The 13637-nt window shown below is 34.3% G+C and overlaps 1 protein-coding gene across 1 annotated transcript in view; it reads right to left on the reverse strand.

Moving 5' to 3' along the window:
- Positions 1 to 6226: 6226 nt before the first annotated feature.
- Positions 6227 to 13637, reverse strand: part of LOC122257556 (late secretory pathway protein AVL9 homolog) — a 24144-nt gene continuing 16733 nt past the window's right edge. Inside the window, exons 8-15 of the mRNA XM_086546391.1 lie at positions 9779 to 9978; positions 9440 to 9574; positions 9203 to 9301; positions 8249 to 8420; positions 7658 to 7832; positions 7351 to 7439; positions 6989 to 7150; positions 6227 to 6484 (exon numbers count right to left, since the gene is read on the reverse strand). Of these exons, the coding sequence (XP_086402517.1) occupies positions 6375 to 6484; positions 6989 to 7150; positions 7351 to 7439; positions 7658 to 7832; positions 8249 to 8420; positions 9203 to 9301; positions 9440 to 9574; positions 9779 to 9978 (1142 nt within the window). The 3' untranslated portion in view covers positions 6227 to 6374. The remainder of the gene's footprint in view (positions 6485 to 6988; positions 7151 to 7350; positions 7440 to 7657; positions 7833 to 8248; positions 8421 to 9202; positions 9302 to 9439; positions 9575 to 9778; positions 9979 to 13637) is intronic.

The following is a 13637-nucleotide window of genomic DNA, read 5'->3' on the forward strand; positions in this document are numbered from 1 at the left end:
AAAAACTAAAGCAAAAAGAAAGGGAAAATTGTTTATTCTAAGGACATTCAAACACCATGTTTCATCTGGTTCTTCATTTGCAAACAGTAGTACAAGTAAGCAATATGCTCTGAAATTAGGTTAGGTATGAAACTCAAACATCTTCATTTGACTAAGCATATACCTGTATACATACATTATTATAAGAAAAACAAAAACAAAAGTAATTTGTTGTTGCAACAAAAAATACACTACTAGATAAACCAAAGATCTTTGTGCAATAAATAGTCCTAATGCAAAGGGAACTAGTAAGAGAAACAAATACAAGGCCAGGGTACACATTTGAGCAAGATTAACAAAATCGTCGGGTAATCCAATTGCCGTTTCCGTCAACCTAAAACAACTGACATTGCTATCATGGATTTATTTTTACTACACTGCTGGATTCTCTTGAAGGTGTGCACATGTATAGCCATAAACATTAAATGCTAAACTTTGGGGTTTGTTGTTTTTTTTATTTTTTATTTTTATGAGTACATGTAAACCACATCACATGGCCATACAAACATTGAAGAGCATATCTATGGTAGGCAAAAATAATCAGCCCTAATATTTCGTGGGAAAAGGTTTAATGGTTTATTCAAAGAAAAACGTATCTTAACATACTGACTTGTGAGAAAGCTTATAAATTTAAAATCTGTTCCAGGTAAGTTCGAGAAATGGGAGGAGGAAAAAAAAAATGAATGCAAGGTGTAATAAGTACTAATAATCTGCTTGTGATTCACTCGTCTTTAAATGCCAACTAATCCGCCATCCAGCTGTACTGTAACTCAAAGTTGTACGTCTGAGTCAACCAAAATATTCAGCTTCCTCTTCCTATGGAAAACAGAAACTTAAACAAAATTCAAACCAAACATCCAAAGGCAGAGCAATCTTGATGGAACATTTTCATGAATATATTGTTCTTAATTAATCACCAGATCACACTAAATCTTTTAGTGAAGGCTACTGTAGTAAATCACTGGAACTGAGAAAATTAAACAAAGACTATTCTTATTAAAATCAAATACTTTCTACCCAGAAATATCTATATGTATCCTTATACTCTGCTTTGATACTTTACTGGTAATACTTAACAAAACTTGGCAACTTCTAATAAAAACAAACTATGTTTCTCAATCTTTAAATATATCTTATGATACACTTGAAAATCACTCACAAAACAATTCTTAAGTAAAGTTCCCCTGAATAATTATATTACTAACTTATTACACACTAAATATTGTATATAAAAAAAACAAACTTGAGCATAATACAAAAGGTAGATACATGTATTAGTTCAAACCATTAACAATTTATATTCTTTAAAAAAAAACTGCATCAAAGAAGACAGGTACAATACTATATATACTGTTAACGTCAATTACTTTCCGTGCAATAAAATCCAAAGTGTTTTCAATCACCTAACTCAAAGTGATAGCAAAAAAATAGAGGTACAGACCTAATTTTTGGCAACTTATATGATTGATATATAGTGAGGATGAGAGAGAGAAAGAGAAAGAAAGAGAGAGAGAGACAGGGAGAGGGAGGGAGAGGGGGAGAGAGAAAACAAGACAGAAAGAGAGAAAGAAACAGAAACAGAGAGATATGTGTGTGTGTATGCATGTGTGTGCGTGCGTGTGCATGTGCATGTGCGTGTGCGTGTGTGTCTCTCTTGTGTGTGTGTGTGTGTGTGTGTGTGTGTGTGTGTGTGTGTGTGTGTGTGTGTGTGTGTGTGTGTGTGTGTGTGTGTGTGTGTGTGTGTGTGTGTATGCATGTGTGTGTGTGTATGCATGTGTGTGTGTGTGTGTGTGTGTGTGTGTGTGTGTGTGTGTGTGTGTGTGTGTGTGTGTGTGTGTGTGTGTGTGTGTGTGTGTGTGTGTGTGTGTGTGTGTGTGTGTGTGTGTGTGTGTGTGTGTGTGTGTGTGTGTGTGTGTGTCTGTGTGTGTGTGTGTCTGTGTGTGTGTGTGTGTGTGTGTGTCTGTGTGTGTGTGTCTGTGTGTGTGTGTCTGTGTGTGTGTGCGTGCACGTGAATGTGTGTCAGAGAGCTTGATTGTAACAGCCGTATGCTTAACCCACTCACGACGGGGGCATTCTAGCCTTGAATGTCACAATGCCGGGGCTTTCGAACGCTTAGGCCTAAATCAATTAAATGGCTGGCACAATACTGTGCCGCCCGGCCATTGGGCTTTTGAATGAGCGGTACAGTACTGTACCACCCGTCCAGAGAGGGTTAAAAGAATTGTGCGGAACATTCATTATAGCTCACAATCAATTATCAACAAACGAGTCCATAAACCCTGTGTATGCTTAAATCATCATAAAATCTACTACACACAAGGCAATTTTGACAAGTAACCTCTGTGTAAATCCTCTTGGTAGGACTGGTATCCATGACCTCGAACATGGTGTGTGAGTTACATAAATGTGAGCGAGAAGTCTTCTCATTCAACCTTCTTAGAGGAGTTTTAGCACAACAATGTTTAAGAATACAGCTATAAGTGTGAGTGGACATGTACGTGTGAGTGGGTGAGCGCTAGAGTTGATAGATATCAATCGGTAAAATTATATGCATGAGAGAGTTTAAGTGTGAGTGTAAGTGTACATGTGGGTGTTAGTGTAACCATATGTACTTGGCATATTAGGTGGCGCCTAATAATTCAAGAAACCGTCATCCACTTACCCAAAAGCAAATGAAAACACGAGTGGCCCTCTATTATTCACCAACAGAAAAATAAAAAAAAGGTGATTTCATCAAATTACTTTCTCAGATGTTACTCCCATCGTAATGAGAAAGACGGGACACAGCACTGAAAAACAATACGTAATCCAGCTAAGGACGATGCTCGGCTTATATGCTGTCACACTGGAATGGGGTAGCATCGTTGCACCAGCACGAGAGGGAGGACTGGACTGGAATTTATTTATCTTTTATACACGGAACATCAAATTTACAGAGGCACACACTTTTTGAGACAGCTAAAAAGCGTTTTTAGAGGGAGGGATGAAATTGATGAGAATCAGATCTTACTTAAGAGAAATGGTAAAAAGAACTTTCCCATTCAACCTCACGTTAATTCTCCTTCCCTAAACAGTACCTCCCTTTTAATCCTATTATCATCATATTACTATGTTCCCTCCTTTTTATTACTTGCTTGGATTCTCTAATTTCCTATCTTAGCACAAAGAAAATAAAAGTTTTCCTGACCAAAATACCCTTATATACAAAAAAAGAAAAAAAAAGAGAAAAATGTAATACCTTCAAATTCAACAAAACCTAACTAAATCATATATATATAAATCAGATAAATCATCAATTCATATATCTATCTCAAATTCTTAAATCTAAAAATCTATCATAATAGAAACTATCAGTTTTCATAAACATCTGAAGAAATACTATTCGTCATTCTTACCTTAGACATATAACAAACTGCTTATCACCTGACTAGAATCAATCCAAGGAATGTACGGATCACTTCCTTTGGCTTCCAGTAATCAAGAAGAGTTCTCCTTTTTAAACTCCGCCATCGACATCTATCGTAAATATGGTGCTGTACAATTTTGTAAGTTTCTGGATAGTAATTTCTTTTCTATATATCAGGGAGAAAAGGCAAAGACCAAAAAGAACTTGGAAAATACATGGAAGATGACAATGCTTTTTAAAATTGGGTAAAACATGATGAAAACAAAATACCTAACTCCTGCATTTACCTACATATGAAAAAAAAAGAAAAAAAAAAAAGAGTAAAACATATCTCGTTCATCTTACATTGGTTAAAAAATTGGTTTTGGCAACATACGCATATTTCTTCTAGTTCACACTCATCTTTTCACAAACTTTTAGAACAAAAATTGGGGGAGCAACACTCTATGACTCTTCAATATTTTTGAAGAATAAAGCTTCTCCTTGTTCAATACCTTACTCTCCCTTATTAACAAACCATACAGACACTTCTGAGTGGAATTGCAAGTTGCATCCATCCAGATTATTCAAAATATGAACCTATAAATCTTGAGAATATTAGATAATCATTGTAGGTGAGGTGTGCTTCGACTGCTTTCTGTTGATAACAAAATAAATCTACCGACTATATTTGCATTTTGCTGTAACTCAACCTTTGGAATACCATGTCGGATAATGTAAGTTGCAAGATAGATACATAGTGTAGCACTGTATGTATCGTAAAACAGTTACCGAGTCTTCTAAAACATGATATGAGATAACACCCTATCACAAATGTACTTCTAACCTATATATTTTCACCTAATCAACAGCTAATACCTTACCCTATCCAAACAGTTTACAATCCTTCTTTAATTAATATCTCAAAAAAAAAAGAAAAAAAAAGAGCTGATCTGACATCTATACACTTACTCTATCCTCTATATAATGGAAGCAAAATGAAAGCATAAACATCAAATAGGTGACACAATTTTGCTTTTTGGCAACTCAGGAAGTTCAGATCTAAATTTTTGGTCCTAAAAAAAAAAACTGTGATACATATTTGATATTTAGCCTTTTTTTTCATGATTGTACTTTTGCAACTCTATCTTAGTTGCATGTCTACATGACAACATCACTGTTCACAAACATACATACATACTTACATATGATAGGGTTAAGGAGTTACAGTCTCTGATCTGTAATTCCACAAAATTCATGCCAAAAAAAAATGTTCAAAATCATTTCTAAAAAGCAAAGGTCTGTCAGATGCAGATCAGATCATAATGAATACATATCATAGGTATATGTAATAGGTGATAACTTCATTCCTAATAGTCTGCAGTTCCATTCATTATTCAACTTCACAGTATTACACAGGTTGAATTGATCTAACACCTACATTGGCTTTGATTCATCATGGAAACTAAGAAGTTATATACTCAAAGACTCCTGTACGCATTCAATGAATAGTGTAGAAAATCGAGACCTTGAAATACTTTCTTTTCACTTTCGTTGAGTCATTTTTGAAGACAGCCCTATTATCCATATATAAAATATTCATATACATATATATATATGTATATATATATATACAAATATATATATATACAAATATACATATATACATATATATATATATATATATATATATAATATATATATATAATATATATATATATAATATATATATAATTACATATATATATATATATATATATATATATATATAATATATATATATATATAATATATAATATATATATATATATATATATATATATATATATATAATAATATATATTATATATATATATATATATATAATATATATATATATAATATATATATATATAATATATATATATATATATATATATATATATATAATATATATATATAAATATATATATATATATATATATATATATATATATATATATAATATATATACAAATATATATACAAATATATATATATAATATATATATATATATATATATATATATATATATATATATATATATATATATATACAATATTTATATATATACATATATGTGTCTGTGTGGTTGTGTATGTATATAAATATAATAAATAAATAAATAAATAAATAAATAAATAAATAAATATATACACATATATGTATACATATGTATACATATATATATACATATGTGTATATATATATATATATATTATATATATATATATATTATATATATATATATATATATTATATATATATATATATATATATATATATATAATATATATAATATATATACATATATTAATATATATATATATATATATATATATATATATATATATATATATATATATATAATATATATATATATAATATATATATATATATAATATATACACATATATATACATATATACATGTTATAGTATTATATATGTGGTATATACATATATATGTGTGTTATATACATATTGTGTGTATATATATATATATATGTGTATGTGTGTGTATGTGTGTGTATGTGTGTGTATGTGTGTGTGTGTGTATGTGTGTGTGTGTGTGTGTGTGTGTGTGTGTGTGTGTGTGTGTGTGTGTGTGTGTGTGTGTGTGTGTGTGTGTGTGTGTGTGTGTGTGTGTGTGTGTGTGTGTGTGTGTGTGTGTGTGTGTGTGTGTAATTGAAATGAAAAAAGAGTTCTTGTAAATTCTCCACATAATGACACACAATCCCTCCCCAAATAGATATCTACTACCACATCAATAAATAATTCCTTTTAATAATACTTCAATATGCTGAATCTACACAAAATTCTCTTCACTTGGTCTCTAGCTGAATTTTTTCTTCTTCTTCTATAAATTGTCTCATGAACATGAAGTCCTTGAAATGTGAACAAAATAAGGATGATCTTGTGCAAAAAACAATTAATTTGTCACAGTAGACAGTGTTCCAGTCATGCTGTGTTTGTTTCTCAATTCTTCATCAGCATTCATCACTGAAGTGCTGCCTTCTACTGCTTCTAGTGCTGTTTCTGCTGAAAAAAATAAATTCATTGTATTACAACAACAATAACCAAGAGAATCCTGCAGTAACAGACACTGTTTTAAGTCCTACTGGTATGATTATTATCACCATTGCTGTTGCGGTTACTACTACTGCTAAACTTATGTTCTTCAAACAGCAAAATAAATATGCAAATTTCAATCACTGCATTATTAGTACTTTCTCTACATGTTTTTGTAAGTTTTTCCTATTTCCATATATAAAAGGGGTAACTTTTTCAATACTGATGCTACACTATTTGGTTAAAGTTGAAAATTTTGTTTGTCTTTGCAGTTAAGAATAAGGTTATCCTAAGGAATTGCAGTCTTTCAGAGTTAATTATAGTTTATGACAACATGAATAAAAAAAAAACACCAAGAGTGAACTCACAAAAAAGAAAGAAAACTACTTATTTGCTCAAATAAAACAAAACTAAAAAGTGGACAGAAATAAAAGTCGACCCTCCCAACACAACAACACTTGCAACGTTCCCGACCTGCTTCCCCCTCCTTAGGCTTCTCCGCACTGGCCTGGGACTCCGTAGCTTCGATGGCAGCGTCTGTGAACGACTCCTCCCCAGGGCCAGCATTGTTGTTGTTGGCTGTGAACGATGACCACAGGTTCGTGATGGCACCTTTAGCTGATGTCAGAGCTCCTCCTGTTAAGAAAAAGAGGAAAGTGTATTAGGCTTTTGTGAATGATTTAAGGAGAATGTAGTAATAAGAAAAGTGCTAAATCATCAATAATAAGTTTTGTGTGAATGAAAGAGTGAAAGATAGACAGAAACAAGCAAAAAAGTTACAAGGAAAATCTTTTTCAAACGGATTATATATTCAATATTCAAATAATTAAACTTACCAACAGCCTCCCTGGTTTTAACAACTGCTGTGCCTGTTGTAGCAAGTGTCTGGTTTATTCGTCTTGCTTTGTCCAGGCCTTGGATTGTGCTGCAAGAGAATGTGAGGGATATATGTGATGTTTTCGGATCATATTATGATTAATGTAATATTCCTCCAACAATATATCTGCTGATTATAAGAAAGAAAGAAAGAAGAAAGAAAAAAGAAAAAATGAAAGAAAAAAAAATCTCAATTCTAAGTGTATATGAATTGTCAATGATACCCAAAACAATTTCTATTCAACACTTAACTATACATGTACTCACTGTGACAATCTAATTCTCATGTCGGTCATGGACAGGTTACCAGCATGAGGGTGCCCAGGCATCAGCTCCATCAACGTTGGGTATGTGCCCGATGCAATCCACACCCGGTAGTTGTGACTCCTCTTCCAGGCGGTTACAAAGCTGCTGTTGAAGACCTCATGTTCGCGAGAGCCCTCTGGAGATGATGATAATGTTTAGTGTATCATACTTATGCACATTAGATACTCACTATTTAGCCAATCCATTTTTTCCATTTTATCATTTGTGATCCCACTTTAATTCTGTATCTATCACTGAGAGCTAGAATTTTTGACAAAGCATAGTTATTCTTTTTTACAATAATAACTAAACTAATTCTAATCCACAGAGACCTTCAACCTAGACAAATTTAAGAGTACAGGAACACCTGTCCTAAAACCAACCCTTTGAATATGGGTCTATCAAAGAATATATGCCAATCTCATTCTTATTCAATAACTGCCAACAGTCAGTATATCATAATCCAACAACAAAAGACCCCCAAAACACATCACTATTCCAAAGGAAAACCTTGACAAAAAAAGGGAAAACTTCAATTCTCCTCCGACATACCGGTGCACACGGACGACCGCAGGAGTGAGAGGAGATAGACCTTGAACTGGTAGCGCAGCCACTCTTCCCCCCCCACCCAGCCAACCCCCTCCAAGAACACGTCGGGGTGGTTGCTTATCGGAGATATGTCGTTGGGGGACTTAGTGTTCAGGGTTGCGCTCACAGCTTCAACCTTTCGGAATTGAGATGTTAGGAAAGGGAAGTTGGAAAAACTTGTTGTTTAAAAGAAAATTTGGTATGGGGTGAAGTGATAGGAGAACTATATATAACAGTATAAATCTTGACTTGCATATGCCTCTACATACACAATGACTCAGATACAAATACAAAGACATACATAAATACAAATATACAAAAACACTTCCAAAAATACACAAAGACACACACACACACACAGACACTCACTCACTCTCTCTCTCTCTCTCTCTCTCTCTCTCTCTCTCTCTCACTCTCTCTCTCACTCACTCACTCACTCACTCACTCACTCACTCACTCACTCACTCACTCACTCACTCACTCACTCACTCACTCACTCACTCACTCACTCACTCTCACTCACTCACTCACTCTCTCTCTCTCTCTCTCTCTCTCTCTCTCTCTCTCTCTCTCTCTCTCACTCACTCACTCACTCACTCACTCACTCACTCACTCACTCACTCACTCTCTCACTCACTCACTCTCTCACTCACTATCTCTCTCACTCACTATCTCTCTCACTCACTATCTCACTCTCTCACTCACTCACTCACTCACTCACTCACTCACTCACTCACTCACTCACTCTCTCACTCACTCACTCTCTCACTCACTCACTCTCTCACTCACTCACTCTCTCACTCACTCACTCTCTCACTCACTCACTCTCTCACTCACTCACTCTCTCACTCACTCACTCACTCACTCTCATACTCTCACTCTCTCATTCACTCACAAAATATCATATAAAAAAATTACTTGGCGAACTATATTTTCAGCAAAGCGCAAATCTTCTGTGGAGAGGCTTAATTGCCGTTTCAGCTCTGGATCTGGAATTTCTATCTTGCCTTCATCGAGCTGTGAAAGGAGAGAAAAGATGATGAAGAGTAAGCAATACAAATAACCATAGAAACACTAAATAACAACACATTGTTTATTATATTCAAATCAAATATAAATCAGGGTTTAGTGGAATATGATGAGAGAGGACCTCACCTGTACGAGCACATCATACAGATGCTTCTTGTGCACGAAGAGAGCATTGGAAGCTCCCACAAGGAAAGCTCTGGAAGTCGGAGCAGTCAGCACATCTAGGTATTGCAGAGAGAGGTAAGGGTGGAGCAAGTTGCCCTGGAATCAAGAGGCTTTCATTTATTTTTCTGTGTATGCTCGTGCTAAAGTAGGAGACAGTTCGACGTATAAGAAATAGTATTATTATTATTACTATTATCATTGCTATCATTATCATTATTATTATTTGGTGGGGGCATGAATATACAACAAGGCAGTAACAAGACAACCAAACAGAGATTCATAATCATCATCATCAATTACCTTTGTGAATATCTCCAAGGGCAAGCCACAGTCGGAGGAGATGAGAGAAGCAAATTTCTCCGGAGGTGTCTGCAGGGGCATCGGGGGGACTTCTGGCTCCGAGGGGAACTGTTCCTGGCCCAACGACACCCCGGAGGTTGGCGAGACCGGTATGTCGTCGCCCGGCTCACTTGGAGAGGGGTTCGGAGTTGCTGTTGAAGCTGAGAAGAGGAGAGAAAGAGAAAGAGAGAGAGTGTTATTATGCTGTTGCAAAAAATGCATTTGATTTGATGGATTACACATGGGAGGGAGACTAAGAGTGGGAAACTGATGACACCCAAAGCTCTTATATAAAGTCTGCAACTCCTCATGATTAATGATGCCAATACTTTCAAATGAATCAATACAATAAATATCATCAAAAATTGATATATTCATCCAATACGTTGAAAGAGAATATAACTAAAAAACAAGTAATTAAATTTAAAAGATCATTGATAAGGGGCTTCACAGTTAGGAGATATCATTACAACATGATATTTTAACTGTGCTTTTCATTTTCATACCTAGACCGAAAGTGATAAATTGATTTTGAGTTTGCATTAATTCTCACATGAAGCTACTTTCTGTTAATATAACTGCATTCACATCATATTTATTTCTGTACCTAGCTGTTTTTTAACTGTTTGGCAGCACATTAGGTTAAGCAGAAAGAAAAATAAGTACATTCAAAACAAATAGAAACTGTTGGTTGATGGGTATTTTGCTTCCATGTTAAAGGTCCAAATCACAACAAAGGTTCTGCTGTATTTATAAGATAGATATAGAGTTATTAATTACACCATATAGATATGCTTACAGCCTCATGTATCTCATGTGTATTTTCTACCAAAGAAAAAAGAAAGAAGAAAGAAAGAAAGAGATTCAAAATAAAACACAAAGGCTAATACACTTCAAGCCAGCCATTCAAATCATGAGCTTTCAACATAATAAGCACTGCTTGGGTTTCACAATCTCTTGTACAATGCATGGCAACCTTGCATGATTCTCTGCTGTAAGTCAAGCCTCCATTATTGACTGGCTGTCTTTCTTTATCAAACACGTAAGCAGGCAGAGGCATTGCCAGAGAAACACAGTTAAAAACAGAAAAGAAGAAGGAAAAAGCTCTTTCCCGTATTTTGGCACTAGTGCTTTTCCTCTTTCATGGAAATACTTAAGTCAAAAAGAAAGTATTTCACGACAAAATTATGCACTCTAGTAATCTCATGGGATTGGAGGCTTGTTAGCATGTTAGTCCTTTCTGGGGAAAAGATAAAATGAAATGATCAATTGAAAATAACTCATATAATCATCATTCTTCTGATCAACTCAATTTACACAAGTACTAATTCCAAGCCGGAGGGGGAATTGCCATCATAGACTACAGAACAAAGTTTGCCAAGAAAACTAATCACAAGGGACTGGCTAATACCTAATCTCTGCCAAAAAATCTCAATCTTCAGGGACCATATTCGCATCTCTTTGTCTCCTATGTACATGGATTTCCCTTTGGGATTTTGCTTCATCTTTATCCACATTTATCTTTATCCACATAATGACCATATGACCATTGTAAAAATAAAATACATGAAACATAAAAAAAATATATAATACCTGCATCTAAATAATAGCAACTTTTCCATCATGTTCTAAACAATTATTTTGATTTCAACAACATCTTGACTTAACATTTATTTACATTTCTTTTCCATGATATAATTTAACAAAACCTATGTTATTTGTTTGTATTTCATAAATAAAAATCCTTTAGTTATTATCTGTAAATTTGTAGTTCTCAAATTAAAGACAAATAAAAAGTGCTTTCTATCTAGAGTAGTGTAAAATTATGGTTTGTACCTCAGGTCCCTTTTCCACTTCTGCACATCAAAAATAAGCATCAATCTCTCGATGAAAATCTTTTATACAAATTGCACTCCAATTAAAGGAGTAAAAGTTAACTTATCTTAGGGATAAAGGAAGGAAGAAAAGAAAGCATAGATAAAAAGAATGAGAGAAAGATGTTGGCTAACCATTCACTGTCAATCTTGACTATTTCCCTATTCTATTGCAAAAATCACTGCTCAAGCATGGTAAAGTTTAGTTATTTAAATATAAAGAATGTAAAGTTCAGAGCTACTCAAGTATGCAGAGGGGCTAAATTTTTATCATTATCATTATTTCATCTTTTTCTATAGTTAGTATAATAATAAAATTGAGATTTACAATCATTTACTGAAGATACCTCCTTTACAGATTTTGGATAATGTCAAATAATAATAATAAATCATTTGGGATTTTTTTTGTGTCCTTCAAAGATTATTTGAAAGGTAAGATAGCTTTGAATTTTTTCTTTTCCCGAATATACACTATATCATATGGCTTTACAATATTTGGCTTTTATTCTTGAATAACTCTCTAATTACCCTTCTCCTATATGGATGCGATACCCTTCTCTGAGGTTATCAGTTTTTTCTTTATAGAATGGAAAAAGAAACAATCTAATTGCAAGTAATGAGGCTATGATGTAGAGAAAAAGAATCTTTTCACCTGGTTTCCACACTTCCACAAAGGAAATCCATGCTGAGTACGACATCTAGGAGTACCTTTGCCTTGATGATTCTGTAGACTTTTTACTACTACATAGGGCCATTTCTTTGACTATGTACCTACCAATACAAATAGCATCTTATTTTCTGTGATGAGCCATATCTTAACCCATTGCGCACGGGTGTCATGACATGCATGACAGCATTGATTAAGCTTAAAAGATGGGTGTCAATGCGTACATGACGCAACATTGGGATCTGCTCACAGTTGAAGTATGCACACTATCCTGAAGTATCATGGCTGTAACAGCACTAGTTTCAGATATACAAGGTTCCAAAGTCAGCCTAAACCCGCATTTTGTAAGGATTTATGGAAAAATATTGTTTGGGCTAGTCTGCACTACCCAGAGGGCAGGGAAAAAACATTCTGTCCCTCTAATTCTTAGCCGGTGCCGCTAGCATCGTAGACTTCCCGTCCTGACGGCTAGTTGGTTGTTAGGCATCCCGTCCACAATGCGTTAAGATATTCAGCATGGTTGGGCATCTGATAATGTGTGTTTCATATAATTTTCTTGACTCATGGTTTAATATTAGTCTATATATGATATGATAGATTAGCAAAGTGATATCAATAAGCAATTGGTGTGATGCCCTACATACATAACTGGAGGAATAAATAGCTTAATTTCAACAAAGGGAATAATGTGATAGGACCCTGTGAAAAATACCTGACAATAAAGAGTTATGACCTACTCAAGTTTGCTACTCAGCCAGATTCATCAGATATGCAATGAGTATTTTGCAAATACTTTAACTTTAAAATGAAAATAGTTATTATAAGCCCAACTTTATATATATATTCTATATAACAGACAATGCAATGTCAGCTTTTTGGATGGGGAACATTTACATAAACAAAAGCAGCATGTCAGCTACCTGACCAGTTGCCACTGACATTTTTTTTTTTTTTTAATCAAACTACTTCAATTACCTAAAAATAAAAAATAAATGCATATAGTACTGATAAAATGATTGTGAATACTTTACTGGATCATACTAACAAGTCTTAACCCATTCACGCCAGATGACGTGCTGACATGTTTCGTGGTTTTCGCGTCAGACGCTGGCGACGAGATATTTGGTCAAGACCGGCGCTTGGAGTGAGTGAGCAGACAGCCCAGGCTCACAGCTAGTGCGCCCGAGAATCCCGAGGCATGAAGCTTATGCGTTCAAAAACCCCAGCACTCTGACCATTCACAGCCGGAATCGCCCCAGCGTGAATGGGTTAAAGAAGT

This window comes from Penaeus japonicus, unplaced genomic scaffold (genome assembly GCF_977035675.1).
Source record: "Penaeus japonicus unplaced genomic scaffold, GWHDUDI00000001_assembly GWHDUDI00000018, whole genome shotgun sequence".
NCBI lineage: Eukaryota > Metazoa > Arthropoda > Malacostraca > Decapoda > Penaeidae > Penaeus > Penaeus japonicus.